This window comes from Diorhabda carinulata, chromosome X (assembly GCF_026250575.1).
Source record: "Diorhabda carinulata isolate Delta chromosome X, icDioCari1.1, whole genome shotgun sequence".
In the NCBI taxonomy this organism is placed as follows: domain Eukaryota; kingdom Metazoa; phylum Arthropoda; class Insecta; order Coleoptera; family Chrysomelidae; genus Diorhabda; species Diorhabda carinulata.
Window position 1 is genome coordinate 40,912,374 of NC_079472.1, and position 20,075 is coordinate 40,932,448.

Consider the following 20,075-nt stretch of genomic DNA (forward strand, 5'->3'; position numbering starts at 1 on the left):
ACCAACAATTTTTCCACACATTTTACATATAACTAAGTTTATTTACGCCTACAGATTTCATTATATTAATATAAAGATATGCATTCCCTGGTCGATACAGGACTACTAAGGCTAAGGTTAGAGGACACTTTTTGACAGTCCTCAACTCCATTCATTGGACCACTGTGTAGATAGGTGAATATAATATAAATTAATGTCATTATTCAAATTATTCAAAGGGAAAGTATAAAAATCCATTATAAACATCCAAACCAATCAATGATCATTTCTTTTCTTAACAATCAATAATGACATTCAATTGATGAATTTAGTATGAATGCTTTTTAAGTTGTGAACATAATCTAATTTTCATTTTTTTTACAATATATGCTTATACTAGCTTTACACATTTTTATCATCATTACCACGGAGTTGTGTCTAAAACCTAACTTAGAACCAACACATAATAAAATTTCTCAGTAGTGTTGTTAAAATGTATTTAGCTCGGAAGGTAAGTATCTTCAATTTCTATAATATCATAAAGTGTTATCAATATTTATTTAAAATTGTGCACTATATTCCAATATACTATAATTCTTACAAAATGTTTAATATGATGCTTTTGTACATATTCCTCTAGTTTGCTCTACATCTATAATAAATGTAGGTAAAAACCATAAAACTTATTAGTAAGCAGCAAAAATATTCAAAAGCAGACATCAAGGAAAAAGTACACAATACAACAATAATAAGATGTCAAAAATAAAATATGAAACAAGTTGCAAGAGAGGAGATGAAATTAGATTCAATACCATAGGGTAGCATGCCGAAGTCTCCTATCTGGAAATCAGGCATATAACCAAGTTAATCCATCGTTCCATAGAATTTAAGGAAGAAGAGATTAGTAAAAAAAAAGAATTACAATGGTCCTATATAATTTAACTTTATTTCGATTTTGTTTTTGCTCATATTTGTTATCACGGTCGAGATAATTAGTTTTACAAAAGTCAGCTGATCAAAGACTAATATTTGGTTGGTTGTTATGCAAAAGTAACTAGATTTCTCCCTAGTTGCATCTTGCACGCAATAAAAATGATACAAAACCGATAATGCTGCAAGTGCGAGATCTTGCATGAAACAATTGAAAGAAATATGCATTGCACGTTGTATTGCTTCATGCCAAGCGGCCTTAATGTCAAGAAATGGGAAATAATAGTCTATGCACACTATTTTGATCTTGCAATAAATTCCATGCAACTTCTTGCACATCTCATTGCATCATGTCAAGCGGCGTTAAGAACTTTCGTGCAATTTCTTGCACGTTCTTCTGCATCATTTCAAGCGGCCTACATATTTCACTAAGAATAATGAAACAAAATTAGTAACTGCAACTGTCTATTTATATTATAGAATATTTTAGGTCTCGGTACCATCTTTGAGGGTATTCCATATTTTTGGTTCAAATAAGTATTGAGAAGTTACAGAATTTAAAATTTATTTGATATGTGCAATTCAACTTGTTCCATTAATATTTTTGCGTGTTTTTTGAGAATATATTTGTACTTAGTTAAACAAAAATATATATTCAAATAGTGATAATTTTATCACCAATTTATGCTAATTGTATTTCTTATCTTTGTCGCGTTTTCAAATAATTAGGTACTAGAACGAATGTTGAAGTAAAACAAAAATTCAAGTAATAGTACTATCAATGGTAACCGCTTCCAATAGAATAATAAATACATGAAACTGAAGAAGAAAAATGCGAAATAAACATAGGGTTGAGCAGAAACAGGGGATGGTAGCAATGTTTTAAGCACATTGAAGCTAAAACTATCGATGTGCACATCGATATTGTTAGACGAGGATACATAAGAACACAAATCAAAAACTACCTAGTTAGAAAAAAGGTTTGGATGATTTTCTATTCGAATTATTCTTCTTAAAAGCTCTAGGTCCATGGAGATTCGACCCGACATTCGATCTGATTATATTTATTTTCAAAGGACACGGACTGGGCTGCCCTTTAAATCTCCAAAATATAATGGAGAGGATGAACATTATAAAGTACATCAAAGCACAAATATTATAATAGGCTGGGCTGATGATATTAGGAGAAAACATTGGAGAGGATCAGGAAAATGACTGAATGGATTGCAATCTGGCTTAGAGAATAAGGAAACCAGAGAAAAAGATGTCAGGGGACAAAACAAAAAAAATTGGAGAAGAGGAGTGATTCACTTCAATAAATAAATCGACAGACATCTATTTCATGAAGATATATATCATATGATATATATAATAATGCTGAAAAGTCATATTATGTTGAAGAAATTGTACACGATTTCAAAACACAACTTTTTTACATTCAATTTAAGATCCAAAGCATTGGTTTATATCAGAAATTCATATTTTCTTTGGAATAGTTAATTTACTATGGTATTCATAAATAAAATATCTATTGAACCATTAAAAGAAATTGTATGTTTTCTGGAATCATTCTCAACCAGCAATAAAAACAAATTATCTACTATTTGGAGAATATTGAATATTTGCTGAAATAATTGAATTCCATCCAAATCTCAAGATTTGTTTTAAACATTCAGGGATCAAAAGAATTACCAAATCTTCTTTATATCCCTAATAGAAATTTAAGAAATACCACTTCTGAAATTATATACTTAAACTATTTTAAATATTATTCATCGATTTTTGGAAATTTATAATTTACAAATAAGACTACTGCTATTGGGAAACTCACTTTTACAACAGTAAAATGTGACTTTTTACACACTTCAATCTATATACTGACAGATGTTGCCTTGAATTACATTTTTTTCTCAATTAAATTTGAACTAACTGTACTCGTTATTAAAATGAAATATTTCTTATTAATCCACATCCAATCTACATAGTGGCCGGTAATGACTGCTTATATAAAACATACTATAATATTAGCAGCTGTTTAGCTTGTAACACAACCACCAGCACTAGATAAGCTAGCAGGTGGTTAGCACAGCGGATGTAATAGGAACTGCAATAAAATTATACAGTAAAATAAGCAATTTGTTTTTTATTGAAGTTCCTTATGAAATGAGAGGTTCAATTTAATGTTGAATATTGTTAAGCTGCATTAATATTGTAAATAATATACATTTGTACAACTTTATATAGGTTATATAGTTTTTCGGCGAAAGAAAATGTTATCTAACATATTTAACTGGATTTATTACATTATGAATTTGAAATATCTACTTTATTTAATGAATAGTGTTTTATGTAATTGCAAGATGAATACCTCGAAGTATCATAGAAAGTTAAGAATAAGAATATTTGTTTTAAAATGAGTTTTCGTTTCAATAATTGAACACGTAATTAGAAAAGTTGAATTTAGAAAATTCTGACAAAGAAACTAATGAAATTAGAAATATATTCAGCTGCTATACGTATATATTGACTGTGGGTTTAGGTAAACTTCAAGCACTGATGGATCTGAAGGCAAGTCCACCGAGGCAGAGCCTCTGATTAACTGATATTGGTTCACAAACCAGAGTCTGAATAAACAACGAAACCAAAATTATAAGTTGTTTTACCCGTTAGTAATGCTTATGTTACAGTTGAAGCCCGTTTTCAATGTTAGTTTTGACTAGGGAAAACTATTTTTCACCAACCTCTCCAGTTGAAACTAGTTTTTACTAATCAAACTAGAGGTAACTTCATCTTTTTATTGGGTAGTGTAATCTAGTGTCAATTAAAATAAAATTTATAGTCCGTATTATAGTTCTCAATACACTGTAAGTACGGAGGTATTTCTACCATTGGATGGGGTCCCAGATACAATTTTATCTTTTAGCAAATCATCCACCAACTTAGGTGGATGGCAAGGTTTCGTAAGATACTCCTGAAAAAAATCTTGCGTTACTAATCGCGGTTTGTACAAAGAAAAATAATATGAAAAATTCTAACTTTTTAGTATTCTATTAGAATAAAATTTTAAAACAATCAATTTTTCGATTGGAAACACTGTTTTCCATTAGTAGAATTCTCCATTGAAAACTAATTTCAACTGAGAAACTAGTAAATACTAGTATTTCCTAGTGAAAAATATAAATAACTAGTTTTAACGCCGAGGGTACTGGTCAACACTAGTTTTGACCAGTAAAACAAGTCTTAACGGAATGGGTTTGTGAAAACTAATCTTCTTTTGTCAAAACTAGATTTAACTTAAAACGGATTTTAACTGTAACACATATACTTCAATTTTTAATTGAATATATTATAAAGAACTTTCCAATAAATTCCGAAAATATATCGTACAATTTTTCGAACTTACCATTTAAGGATAACAATATTTTATGTTAACAACTCAACGTGTGTAATATTCAACATTAATTTAATTTATTCATAATATTTTGCTGTTATTGATCATGAAGTGAATAGTGAGTTAAGCGTTTTCAATTCGGCTGTTAAAATAATTTTTTTGCGGTTAGTTCATTTTTTAATTTATTCCATTCACTGCATTATCACGTTTTTAAGAAAATGCTATTACGTATTTTCAAGCATTAAGATTGCGTTTTTATTGCCCATTTAATTGACTAATTCCTTTATTAAATAATAGTAGTATATTTGAATTTACCTTCATTATCTTCAAAATTTCTAATTGTTTCTGGGTGAACACAAGATTATACTTTGATATATAAATCTCACGTCCGAAATTTTTCTAAGTTTTTTTTTTTCTATAAAAGTATTCCTAGATGTTATGAGTTTTCTCATTCTCATAAAGTACTTCTACAAGACATGTTTATTTATTATAGGGTTGTCTCAGATTATATTAATCAACTCTACCTGATCTGTTTTTGTTTGTATAGTGAAAATCGTATTTCTCTAGATCAATACTGTAATAGATGTTATTGACTTTGATTTGATTTTTTTACGTTCATTTCATTTTAATGGCTTTCTAGGTGTCTTAATTTGATTACTCTGATGTATACAAGCTTCTTAACAGCTGCTTTATAAGATGCACTTTGTTGTTTTATTTCATTTGATGATCATTGACGTTTTTATGTTGTTCAACATTTATTTGCATCAATAATTGAGGTCTGCCTTGTTGTAGGATTAGCCAGACTCATGATGAACCCCACTAAATATGGATTCTATATTTTTCTAGTAGCATACAAATAATATTTCTTAAATTGAATCTATGTATATCTAAACATAAAATGATACCTTAAAACCTTGAAAAACATTTGGTTACTACGTTGAATTAGTTTAAGTGAGTTCTGTAATTGGATCTAATACACACCAACGCAAAATCCATGTATATTGTAGCTAAGCCGGAGAAAATCAGTAAAACCATCTATTTCACCTTGGAATATAAATCAAAACACGCCAATGTGTACTGTCTCCTTTACTGCTATTGTTCGTTGTCACCACTGGTTGATTTCATTAGATTTTACAGTTTGTGATAGTCACTACTAGAAATGAGGGATTGAATGCATTTTACTCACGATGAAATGACGCGGGCTATAGGTGTCTCTTATTCGGGACAAGATCTTATTTGTAATTGATAGCTAAGAGAAGTCATAATGTTTCTGCTTTTTAGATTCACATTAAACACCAAATGAAGTATCAGCTGAGGTCATTACATCGAACATTACATGCAAGCAAATTAGGTGAAAATATGAAAATTCTATTTGAGAGTTGGAAGGGAAATTGAGGAACTCGCTTAGTTTGAACATAAGAACACATTCTATGGAGAAACGGAAGTTGGTCTAGCAGGAATCTCGATTTGAAATTTATCAAGACTCGATATGAGTGCGTGTTCGAAGAGAACCAGGCCCTATAAACTTTTCATCAAGTCGATACGATCATAATTTTGGGAGGTATCAGTATTGATGCGAAAACTGATTTCATTTTACTGGACGGTTCCTTAGCAGGTATGTCGTACCATGATAACATCCTACAACCAATTGTCATTCTATATCTAGAAACTATAGGCTCTCACTTCATTATGTATGATTATCTGGATTCTATTTTTAGTGCATATGTACGCCTTGAGAAAAGTCATTCCGTTATCAACATTAACAATTTAATTGTAAATATTCCACACAAACGACGCTCTAATCTGAAAGCTCTAGTAGAACATATGAATTATTTTATTCTTTTTTTGTTTAAATAAGATAAGTAGTTTTCACAGAGTTGAATTACTCAATTGTAATAAAAATAATTTTACATCGAACTAGTTGTGATAAACAAATTGAGTTGGATAAATATTAGTCAATATGTCTAGATTTTGCGCAGTGTGTACATAGGCAATGTTATTGTAAGTTGACTAATATTTAAATCTTTTTAAGACCTAGTAGAAATATATTCATTATTTTCTTCTATACGCAATAAAACTGAAAGCTAAATTAGCAAAAATAAAGCAATATTCCTGCACTAGTTAAAGTTTGCAGTAAACGTATTTACTAAGTTTCATACATTACGCCGAACATCAAATTGAAAGAAAATGGGAACATTAGGGCGGGTCTCAAAAGATATTTTGCAACTCCTAACAGTTTTTTAATCCAATATCAAAGGAAAATCAGGCGAAAGATTTTGTAAATTTGGACAGGTCAAGGCAAACCGGCGAACAGATCTGTTTTTATCTATCAGTTTTTAATGCTTTGTTTGTACAAAATTAAGTGTAAAGAATATTATTCGATTGATATTGAAATTATAATAAAATTAAGAGCAAAATGCACGTGAGAAAAATTTATTGCAATTTTTTCTTCTCAGTTAACGAACAATAAATATAAATACCTACATGCTACTGCTCCTGTAAGTTTTTGCCATATTTTATTACTCTCTGGAAAATAAGGAAGCAGCATGAACGTTCTGTTGGTTGTTAGGTTGGTCGTAATCAAAACTGTTTGTTGCTCGGTTCGTTTTACTGATTGTTGATCAGTACTGTATGTAGCTTTATATTCTTATACCAATACTTTATATAAATCATTGTGATGAAACCGTTTATCGGATCACAAATATTGGTATAAAAAATATTATTCAAATATTTATTTTATACTAATAACAGATTTAGGGATATTGGCAAACTTTCTTAAGTCCACATCTAGTCATGCAGTTTTATATTTTTTTAACGTAAATAACTACGTTCAATGAAATTCGAATATACTTTATGTTAAGTAACGCATTTTCTTAAAATTTCCTTAAAAGAGGACACAGCTAGTTTTAAAAGATTTGTTTTATCATAACTTTAAATTGTAAATTCATAATCATATCTTAAATATTATCAAATCTTTTTTTATATTTATTAATTGCTAAAATTTAAGACGTCACTTGACAAAGGGGCACAGATCATGATATGTTTAGAAAGTGGTTTTTTTTATAAACCTATTACCTAAAGCAGAGAAGGCGATTGTGGCTAGTTATAAAACCGTTGATAATTTTATCACATCATTTAGCCCTAATTGTATAACCTTAACATATCGTCAATTAAGCAATTGACTATGAAATAATTATTTATTTATATAGAAATCCATATAATTTAATTTTAGAACGGGATATAGTGAAATAACATAAATAAATTAGGTAATGATATAGGCGAAATAAAAAATAATAATAACACCAAGCACAACTTCTACACCAATAATTCACCTACATTAGAGGTGGTTGGTGTTGGTGATGGTGCAAAATATATTTTTTATAATAAATTATACAGAAGATAAAATAATCACCCAACTGTCATTTTATACCAGCTTCTTTATTTGAATTCGCATAAATCGTATCGATCTGAAGCCTGGTTGTTTGGATTAATGAGATGGCGACCAAGATTGGAACTTTTATTTTGTTAATTAAGATTTATATCATGATGTACATGTAAATCACGATTTTGGAGGGTTTGAGCGGTCACCAATTAGACTCTCAATGATTTCGTTAATGAGTACTTCTAGTATTCAATGCATTGGAACTGAGTTAGTTAGGTTATTATGTTTGGTAGTATTGATTTTTTTTGCAAAGTTATATATTGGTCCTATCTTGAAGTTGTTAAGGTTTTACATCAAGGTTACAAAATATTTCCCACAATATATTTGACAAGAACATATAATTTTACACTTAACTCTGAAGATAAAAAACACAGTTACAAGACGACATTTAATAAAGGTCGGATTGCATATTAACAGGTATTATAATTTATCAATAATTAAGCTGATATGTTTTATAATAGTCCCCGAAAGCGGCCGGTAAACATAAATACAGTATGTTTTCTTGGCCTGATCACCCGCGATCCGCACCCACCATACCCATTATAGCTCGTTTTGAGCTGCACATGCGCCAGAATTGGACATGTTTGGACGGAAATTCAACGCAGAACAATCGCTACTCGCATCTCAATATTTTACCTACAGGGTTGTCTTAGCACTAACGATAAGATTTGTTTTTATCCATACTATTGTAAACGAATTCGTATATAGAAAGATAGGAGTAGATTGAATCATTTTTCAACTATTAAAGCACTAAAATTGGTTAAAAATGTTAACTAGAATAATAATTCTCATTATTTGTGATTGTTGATAACTTTTGTATACCTTTACAATGCCAGAGTTAGCACAAATATTTTTTTAGTGAAAACTATGTCGTAATTGAGAAGGGAAAGTAAATAAAACAGTTAGATGTATGTTATTATGGAAAATATTTCTATTTTAAATTAGATCCTCAACAGCTTATGGCAACTGGAAAAGGAACATGACATATCATAGCTTGAAAAAAAAAAAGAATTGTAAAGCTTTAGTGAAATAACTGGGAAAAATATTTTTGAAGCGTAGTTCTCATTTTCATTTTCTGCTCAATACATAGTACAGTTGCAGGAGTAGTAAGTAAGGATATTTTATAGCCCATTCGCAGTCTTCTAACAATAAATTTTTAGAACTGTATTCTTGTAGCTCCATGTCATCCTTATATTGGACCAAAAAAACAAAATCTTTTCTAAATGGCACTCTGAAAATTTTATTAAGGAAAGAAAAAAAGAGGAATATTGAAGAAAAAAAGAAGTCAGTATATTGCCGTGAAATAAGCCGTTTTCAAGAGAGTGAACATTCAACCATTCTTTTCAATTTAATTTTTTACTTTAAATTTTTGTAACTACAAGTGATGAATATGTGAATTAATTACATACTTTTGAAGAAATTGAATGATTCTCATAGTTCGCAAAATTCACTGCTTTAAAAGTTCTTCTGCATTGATGTTGAATTCAATGGTCTCTGCTGATGTAACCTCAAATTTTCGAGGTCATTTTCACACTATCTGCACTGACGAGCGTAACTAAGAAGAAGTATTTTCAACCGTTGGAAAAACTAGAATGAAGACGGGAGCGTGGAAATACAAGTTCATATAAGAAATACCTATTTTCCATACATTGAAGCCCCAAACTTTCTGCTAAGAAGTGTAGGATTTGAAGAAATTATTGCGTATAATCAATAAAAATATAAATTTTTTAATGTGAATTGCAGACATATTTAAAGTTTTTAGGATCTCTGAACATCTCCTCAATAAGTATGTATCATAAAACGAGCATTTATATGAAATGGGCAACCAAGTAGTACTATTTATATGATGCATTTTAGTGATAACATATCAGACATTATTGGAAGTTTTAGAAGCCTCTGTGTGAAAGACTGAATTGAAATACTTTAATAGTTATATTTATAGAAACTTATCCATCATAAGAGCAGGAGGAAGTTCATGTTTATTATAAATGAATAGAGAGGTGTTGAATTTTGAAAATAAGTCTGCTTAATAAATATGGTGAGGACGAAGATATTTATTATCCGAGGAAAACAGTAATTGGCATAAAGATTAGACACAAAGGTAATATTGCATCAGATAGAATATCAGAAAAAGGATAAATCGTAAGATATCTCTTTCATATCCAAGTATATCAGCAAAGCCCCTTCTGGGAGACTATCAATCTATAATATTAGATTTAACAAGTTGTTTGTATTTAAACCAAGGACTTTTATTTGATAATTGATAATCATAATAATGCACTGTGAAAACACATAGAAACTTTTAATAATTAAATATTTTTTCATCTGATCAAAAAGGTTTCATAGCCATTCTATTTGCATTATTATACATATTTTTACTTATGATAAAAATTGTTTCGATCTACCCTTTCAGTCCATATAAGAAAAATACGTTTGAAGGTAAAAAACAACCCTGTATGGAACCAGAGAATCAAAATATTTGTCAAACAATCCTTTCATTGTCGAAACACAAATCGAATTTTTGGATAAATTGTTTCCCATAATTTTTACTCCACCGTACTCTTTTGATTATATTCACCAAAATTGGTAACTTCTGTTTCCATCAACGAGATCAAAATACAGAAATATTTTGAGACACCTGGCAGAGATATCTGTTTTAGTAAAAATGATATGGGAGAGCGACATGTTTTTTATCTGCAGTTAGAACCACGGTACGCTATCTATAATTAATTATATAAAAAGAGTAATTTATATCTAATTTTAGCCTACCTGACTACTTATAAGTTTCATTAATAACTATATGAAAAAACGAGGTAGAACTATAATAAAATAGAAAGAAACATTAATTACATCGTCATTAACAGTTCAAGAGGTTTAGTTGGTTAAAACTTCCAAGAAATACTAATTTGTTTATTATAACTTTCGGTATTTCTACTATACCAATTATTCAAAATGTAAATATTCCTTACTCTTCCGTGCCAACATGTTATAAGTGGCTTTACTGTTATGAAAATAGATGTATTTAAGCCTAATTTGTTTTAAAAATATTATTAATAACCTTTTTTCAATCCATTAAGTATTCAATATTTCGTACAATGAAACAGAAGCGTTATAAGAAGCTGTATAGGAAAATTATTATGGTTATAAATTAATCCATAATCGATCAAAAAGTTTCTACGCAATGTTTCTCTCAGCCGATATTTCCGGAAGATTGGTCATTTTTTTAAATGGTATTTTCGAAAGGAGCAGAGATGTAGCTACCGAGGTGGCAGTGTTAATAATATCGTCAAAATAGCCACCACACCCGCCGCGTCGCATTGATATTAATATGTTCTCACGACAAGAATCTGTTGGTTATACGGAAAAATGCACTTGCGGTGCCTGAATCTTATTTTATAACTTTATTCAAGTTCGATTCTTTAAAGACAAATACGCTGTTTCAAAAATTTATAGGGGATAGAAATAGAAATATATTTCGTATTGTTTTGGTAGTCAATTTAATTTCGTTTGTGCTGGAATTAAAAGATACAATTTGGAGGACGTGACAACGTATTTTTGTATATTTCTAAATTTGAGCAAAAAATTTTCTCCAAGCTTTGAATATTGATGTAAATGTTATTTGTTTTATATAGCTTTCTCAAAATAAATGATACAATGTACAGTTCGGTCAGATTAGTTCTAAAAACTGCAGGGAAGCTAAAAAAAGTTTCTGTACACGAATATAAATAAATTAAGATTATAAGTTCATCTTGATCCTGTACTTGAAGAGGAAGTTATTCAAGGTCAAATATTAGTATATATCATAAAATCAGATATTATCATAAAACGAGATAAGACACAAATTGTAATTCATATACTTAACTATAAAAAACGTATCAATCTCTTAGAGCCACTGATTCTGAGATATATTTAACAGTCTAAAAACTTGTAATGTTCGTAATACGCCACGTATACAAATCCAATCTTTATAACAAGTTAAATAAACGAAATGAGAATGCGTAAAAAACAAGAATCAGATTTTCATGATTATTTCCAAATAGTGAATATTGATACCAATATTATAATTAAGATAAACAGCATTATTTAAAATGGCACCGCCTTCTGTGGTGTAATGAAGAAGCATTCCACGTTATTTTAGATGAATATGTTATAAGATAAAATACTAAGACTCAAACAAAGTTTTCGACTAAAATAATAACTGATATTTATTCGCTAAATTTATGGTAGTTTCATGTTAATGGAAGAAATTAATGCTCGATATGATTGAAACAACAGGATATCAGGACAACAATGTAACAAATATTAGAATTGTTGTTAATGAGGATGTAACTCAGTGGTATTACTCGAACTCCCACCAAAAAAGTAATATTTCTTACAAAGCCTTTCGACAAATGTACGCAGCTCTTAAAAAATTAGCTACTTAGATAAATTGTGATACACATCGTAAAGACTGGGATTGAGACTTAATCGAAATAACATTGAAACCCAAGGCATATCAAGAACTCCTCACAAAATTTTATGTAATTGTGAAAAGGGATGTATTATTGAACGAGGCTGCACTAAAGTTTTAATCTCTTGCATATACAGCAGAGCTTCGTTTATCCGAACGTCAATTATCCAAACGTTCGATTATCCGAACTGGTTTTTGTTATTTTGAATAAATTCAAATAAAAATAAGATTATTTTTCTCAGAACGTCTATAACGAAAACCATTAAATATTTCTCAGAAATTGCTTCGTTACATATTTGTATCTGGTTCAAGTATGTGTCTGTTCAATGAAATTATTGTATTGGTTTACTTAGAACTCTGTATCTAATTTCTTCATTGCATTTGATTCTGCGAAACCCTCTCCGTTCATGTGACTGGTTGCGGATAGATTACAAGTAAATACATATTTTTGTTCTTTTAATTATGTACATGTAGCTAAATTAAACAATTTGTAAGTGTTTTGTTGTTGTTGTTTTATATCGTCTTTTTCCTTATTATATATAAAAAAATTAATAGAGGAAAATTTCGATTTTCCGAATTTTTTATTATGCAAACCACCTCTGACAACATTAGCTCTTAATGCGACTCTTCATCCAATATTGAATCAGCAATAGAGTTTAATTCGTTCGATACTATCGAGAAGAAATATTATGGAACGCTATTTAGGGAATTCATTTTCCTTCGACATAAAAAAAGAACAAGAAGGAAAAGAAGCGTTTTTAAATTAAAACCGTTTTTATCATTCCTATCTAATATTATTACTTGTTATTATTCAATAGTTTGAATTTAAAAACTATTACAGTAGACCGTGAAATAAACATACCATGTAACACGATAGAAGCCATGTATTCCACATGTAGGTTACAATTTTTTCATACGTTATATCTTAGAAACGGTGGCCCTTGTCGAAAACCACTTTTTTAACAACTTTTATCTGATGTAACTATATCATCAATTCCAGCATAAGAAGCCCATTCGTCGGACAATAAATAAAAATTTTTTCAGGTAACTTCAAATGATATAAAAATCATGGAAGTAAGTCAAGGAATGAATAATAACTGTTGACATTCGGCTGCAAAGATATTGCGGGTAACAACACATAACATTACATACCATGTTGTAAAGTTGAATGAAATATTTTTAGATCATTCAATGTGATTTTAATTAAAACTATTGAAGGAGATTTTTCTATCCTAAATTCAAAATGTTCTCTATCTTTGAAGCGTTGGAGCTGTAATTTTTTTTATAAATGTATGTAAAAACTATATTTTCTAACTTAATACCTTATCTTTACCCCCGCAAGAGTAGGTTTCCCTACTTTTAGAGTAATGAAACTGAAATAAATGATTTAATGTAGGATCAAAATGATTTCCTTGCCGTTTAAGTTGATAGTAAATATAACAGATTTAAATTATACTTTTATGACAATAATAACCAGATGATAGATATTTCCAAAATTATTTATGGTTATTTTTCATTGTTTCTTTAGCTGTTTTATAAACATATTTCAAAACCTCGTTTTTAATTTTTTACATAAAAATAGATTGCTTACCGTGGAGATTACCTATTAAGGGATATAAATCCCATTCTAAAAATACACCTATAATGATAGTAATAGATATATCACATAAACTTCACACAAAAAGCACTATGCTACCATAGAATATAAACTACTTATTATTATTATATGTACACAGCGAATCAGTAAAGAAAACGAACGATAAGAAGAATCACTGTTTATATTTATTTCTTTAAGTAAAAATAGATTGTAATTTTTTGTTTATGAATGTCTGAATCGCCATGTACAAAATATTCAACATTATACATTTTTTGACTGATGTACCAGTTGTAAAAAATTATAAAATTATACAAAAATAATACATTCAAACTATTAGTAAATATAAAATACAACTTGTCTTAAATAAATACATATTAAGGTTATTCTAACTTAAACTTTGGTTAACCAAGGGTTATGTACCCATATTAAAATATAAAGCATATTTTCAGGTCGGATTCAGTTTTTAATTTAGATATTTTATTTTGTTATCACGATAGTTGACAGAAAAATATCGTTAGTGATATCGTTTATTCGAAATATAATGTGCTCTATCATAGGTAAGCAAAAGTTATTCAGTTTTAAACTGTGATGTCTTATAGTATTAGAGATATTTTTTTGAACTATATATATTTTTTTCGATATATATGTGCCACTGGAAGCAATACAATTGATATTTCATAGTATGTTGCAGTACTTTTCATTCATAGAGTTTAATTACGTATAGATATTCACGATATGCACGATATTATATTCAATATAGATTGGAATTACGATCTACTGGTAAGTAGTATAGGAGATTGAATATTGAATGTAGATATAGACTAGTAGTAAGCAAATTACTTCAAGAGATTCTATATCGAGTCAAAATATAATATCATCTAGACAACTTATGGTGTAGTTTTCTACAAAGCAACATTTGAAATTCAACTTATATGTAAAAATTGTACTTATCCTTCCTTAATAAATTATTTAAAAAAACTTCAAGTGACATGTTGGAGACCACTATTGAATCTTTTTGAAAGTGTCAAACTGAAACTCGGACTAATTCTTTTTTTTTCACAGTATATCCTATTTTCTCAGGTCAACCTTCTTGATTATATTATTTACTTTTTCCTTGGTTTATCCACTTCCCTTATTTTTCTGGTCATTCCATGTCTCATCATATGTTATTAACAGCTCAATTTTTGCCACTTCATTTTTCTTTTTCCAAATAATTTATTTCAATTGCTTTAATTTTAGTTTTGTATATTTTCTATATAACGTGCATTATTGTAGAAATAGTTAATTCATTCTAAGGTTTCTTGTTCCAATGTCCATTTGTTTGTTGCTCTCGGGGGCGTTATATTTTTCAAATAATATTGCCTTTATGTCGACAGCTATTTTTCGCCCATCAATATCATCATATCCGGTATTATTTTTTCTTCTTCATCATTTTTCATCTAATAATTGCGTCGACAGCTTCCTTTTTTGTTTTATCTCCCACTTTCACAGCAATCTTTCTTCCAAATTTATATTATTATGTAGCACTATCAAACTTATTTATGTTTCTGGAACACATACATCTTTTTTTATATGGTTGTAGTCATCTTTTATTGTATTTACTAATTGTATTTCAATCTTCATATACTTGTAAAAAATCACCTGTTATCTAGTTTTGGTAGGCATTTAGTATTTCTACAGCTTTTTTAAAACCTTCTGTCGATTTATCCATATCTTGTGTTTTCATTTGTATCATATTATCTCAATCTATCTAATTCTAAGCAGCATTAACATGATTAAAGCGTAATTGGTGCTATTAAAATGAAACAATTTAGAAAAAAGGAGGCAAAATAATATAGGACAGCATTAGAAATCTACACATTTGCATATATGACAAACATTCATATTATAAAGAGCTTTAAATTGGTATGGACATATGATAAGAATGAATCAACTAAGGTGGCTGGTAGAATAATAGAAGAAATAGTGCGAAATATAGGCGAATCTATGGAGAAAATAGTGTTCACGTGAAAGAAGATCATGAAAAAACAAGTAGAGAGAAACCACATAAGGATGCAACATTAAAATTTATATTAGGAATTATGTTAATGTTACATATGTATTGTTTCCAGTGTCGATATGTATTGTTATCAGTTAACATTTTTTTATATATACAATTAATTGACAGAGTTATTAATAACTTTTGTTAATCTCTCGTGTTATAATAAAGGTACATACATCCTATGAAAAGGTACAAAAGTGAACATATTCAGTAGAACAAAAATGATAGTTTCTTACTGTTAACCGTTTATTGTTTTGTTATTGTATTGAAAAAGCGATTGATGAAATAATCAGAACAATGATAGTTTGTTTTCTAGAAGTTAACGCAGATTTGTATCATATTTTTTGAGCCTTCAAAATCAATGGATATTTCGCTAAATTTGTAAGAAATTTTTCTCTGATGGAGAAAAGTATTTTTGAACTACATGTACATCAAGTTAAAAACTTGTCTTTTTTTTTACGCGAGGAAATAAAAATTATAATTGCGTTAGTAATTTTTTTTAGTCCGAACTTGTTGACTTGGGATGAGTGCCAAAACACACACGCCGTCTATCCATCAGGTGCTTATCGGTTTTAGCAAAATCAACGAATACATTGATTACATAGAAAACGATGCGTGATATATTTTTTATATGATATGAGTTTTTTTGTTATGAAAACAATGAAACTTCATTTTCCACTGTTAAGTGTCAAGTAATTAGATTAAGAAAATGATTTAATTATACAAATGACAAAATGATATTCAATGATTGTTGTCATGTGCTGGATACAAAACAATAGCGAACGGCTCATTTACAAAATTCAATCATTAAGTGTGTGTATGTCAGTAGATGTGGGATAGAATAGAACAAATTTTTAAGAAAAATATTAAGCTGATGAAACTATCAGCGTTGCTTTACTGTTACATCTCACAAACTAAAAGCTGAGATATCAATAATTTTATTCACTTAAAAACTATAAAACTTCTAAGTTTTCTCTTAAATATAACTTCATGCATTATCCATTTTTGAGATTGCAAGATAACAAATGCTCAATATTACTAATAAAGATCTCTAGAAGTAAGCAAAAGCTTTATCTATATTTAATATTATCAAAAATTAAATTTCGAAAACGAGAGTTTATTTATATTAATTTATCGTGCCATTTAGATGGAAAAGGCAGAAATTTCAGGAAACTTATTACTTTGTCTTGTTTAAAATCAAAAAACAATGTACTCACTAGAACTAACTTACGCAGATTTATTTTTTTTTGTTTTTTTATATATTATCTAGAAAAAATTCTATCAATTTTTCAATTCAAGCCATAGCATGAAAAAACTAAAAAAGAACAATAACCGTCTATATCAAGTTCACTATTTTTTGATAATAGACAAGGAAATTTTCCTACACGAGGCAGGTGCGGTACGCTTAAATTAATGATATGTCTGCTTTTTTATTAAGCTTTTTTCACCTGCCATGTACGTGTTATGCTGGCTTGGTTTTACTTTAGTCATTGGTTTATTGCTACAAATTTAAAATCAGAAATATATTAAAAAGTATAAATACTATTCTGAGATGATTATCAATAGGTTCTACTAGTAAAGAAAGCTCGAGAAACAATCCTTGGTGTAAGGAAAGTACTATATATTCATTTTTCGAAACTTATGTAATTATTGTTTATACAAGTTAGCTCGAAATAATGAGCACATCTTGATATGTTAAAAAATCAGACCAAATATACTTTTGGATAAAATTGATATTTTCTTTCTTCTATTAGAGATACCACCCTATATTCAACAAGAAATTTGTAAATTGATAGTGTATTGACTATTCTAGTATTGAAAAAATAGAACTTCACTTACACCTTGGAAAAATCTAATAAAATATAAAACTTAACTTTTAGGGCACCTTTGGTTTAGCTTAATTTCATTTTATATATTAAGAAAATGAAGTATTGAAGCAACCTGCTCAAATAGTTTGATGCAGTTCACTTTTACTTATCACGTATATCAAGTAGGTTCGCAAGTATTCCATGACAGGAATGTTGGAAAGATCCAAACAGCTTTAAAATGTAAATATCATTAAAATTCACTCAAACAGTTTAATTGATCTTAAAGACCGTTGAAAGTCAATATTCAAGTTTGAATCACTTGCGAACCATTTGGATTACTGTAAGATATTTTTTAATTCTAAATATAACTACAACGGTCAACAGAGATAGATTTGAGGATTCTCTATAAGAGTGTTGCAACAACAGCCGGTTCTGTTTTTTTTATTATATTTTCTTGGACTCCTTCAGCAGTGTCCCGTGATCACCATCATGTTTTGTTGCTGTCAAGTAGTTAGAGGCATGTACGAATTAAGATTGTCCAGTTTCTTCTCCTTTTGTTCCCTAAAAAAAGAAAATATTGAAAAAAAATGAGGCTTTTCAAGTGAATAAACGTCTGAAGAGGAACACTTGGTGAAAAGAGAATTTGTTGTATCGAGTGATGTCAAACATTTCAGTTACTTATATATTTTTGTACTATTTTTTTACAACCACCAGTGACGTAGGTGTGGGTGCAAAGTGAAGAAGCTATTGATATGTGCATAAAATTATTTCTATTTTATTCCATTATGAAAATATATACAAAAAAATATATGAAAATATGTTTATAAAGTGATATAATTTGCTGATATTTCGGTTTCTTTTAGAGTTACAATCTAGACTATTTAGATTATCTGCAGAAGTCTAATAGAAGTATACCTATTGCACCTTTATTAAAAAAACCTTTTTTTTTGTTTCGAACACTTTGTATATATTCAGCTTTTCATAACTATGTAATTGAAAATACAATGGTTGGAGCCGTATAATTAATTCTACAATAATTAATTCCAAAGTTATATTGAACAAGCCCGACAGGCATTCTTGAGGTTTCGAAGAGTGCTTACTTGTCCCGATTTTGATCTTAACCTACGACTGAGGTTCATGAAGTGCTACGTTTGGTCGGTGTTTGTCTTCGGCATGGAAGGCTGGGCATTGAAAACGACTGCGATTGAAAAGTTGGAGGCTTTCGAGATGTGGCTGCACCGCAGAATCCTTAAGGTGCCGCTACAGTGAAAAATCAAAAAAATCCTGAGATGCATTGGCAAAAAAAGTGAATTATTTGAATAAATTAAGAAGAGAAAAATGACGTATCCAGGACACATTATGCGAAACAACAAATATCAATTTTTGCACCTACTGATCGAAGGTAAAATTGAAGGAAAGAGAGGGATCAGAAGGAAGAAAATATCTTGGCTGCGAAACATCAGGCAGTGGACAGGGCTACACGATATACAATCCTTAATACACACCGCAAGATATAGAGAAGCTATGGAAAATGTTATCGCGAACATCCATTAGTGGATATGAATTGAAAGAAGAAGACAGTTACATTCAATTGAAGTGAAAGTATATATATTTTCATTTAATTGGCAATTCTCCGAAATTTCATAAGAAATAGGGAAAAAAAAACTTTTCTGAAGTATGTTATGTCTTTTATCCAAGAACTACAACAAAACTAGAACTTATTCTTGGTGTAGTTTCACAAAAAATATTTGACAGTATGGTTCATGACTCGTTTCCGCACTGTTTCTTAAAAAGCTAAAGCAAATTATCGTTCCTAATCATTTGTCAACACAATACTTGTAAACATATCTTAACATTCAAAAAATAGTTTTAATGTCTAAGCTAACTGTCGAGACAAGTGACGAATGTTCGAAGTTTGTAATTAGTTCGTTGAAGTATTGAAAAAAAGACATCATTATTTCAAATACCCTATTTAAAACCATTACATCAAGTTATCATCTTTAGAAACTGAAGGTAAAATACTTGGTCACATAAAAGCAGTTGAACACCGAAAAATTATGAATATTGGATAAACGTAAAAAACTGAATATTCAACTTAATCTTCATTTGATTAATATTTAATTTAAGAGAATTGCAGGTCTTAAGATATTGGTGTTCTTGAAACATCACTAACAGAAAAAGAAAATATAAAAATTTGAGAAGATAAATAATGAACAAATATAAATATTGAGAAACATAGTTTTGGCGTCTATTATGATAATAGATTTTTTTACTCTAAAATGTCTATTCACTAGCTCACTAATCAGAATCAGAAATGGAAGGTGAAAAAAGTTACAACATTTAGAAGACTTTAAGATATACTGATTTCATAATATCTAATTATCCCCCGAATATATTGGAATTGTTACTATGAAAAAAATTATTCTAAGGACCTTGG

General features: G+C 29.2%; 1 protein-coding gene across 1 annotated transcript in view; it reads right to left on the reverse strand.

Annotated features, from left to right (window-relative positions):
* Positions 1–345: 345 nt before the first annotated feature.
* The window catches only part of LOC130901965 (protein couch potato), an 885,499-nt gene continuing 865,769 nt past the window's right edge, over positions 346–20,075 (reverse strand). Inside the window, exon 10 of the mRNA XM_057813694.1 lies at positions 346–18,199. Within this exon, the coding sequence (XP_057669677.1) occupies positions 18,167–18,199 (33 nt within the window). The 3' untranslated portion in view covers positions 346–18,166. The remainder of the gene's footprint in view (positions 18,200–20,075) is intronic.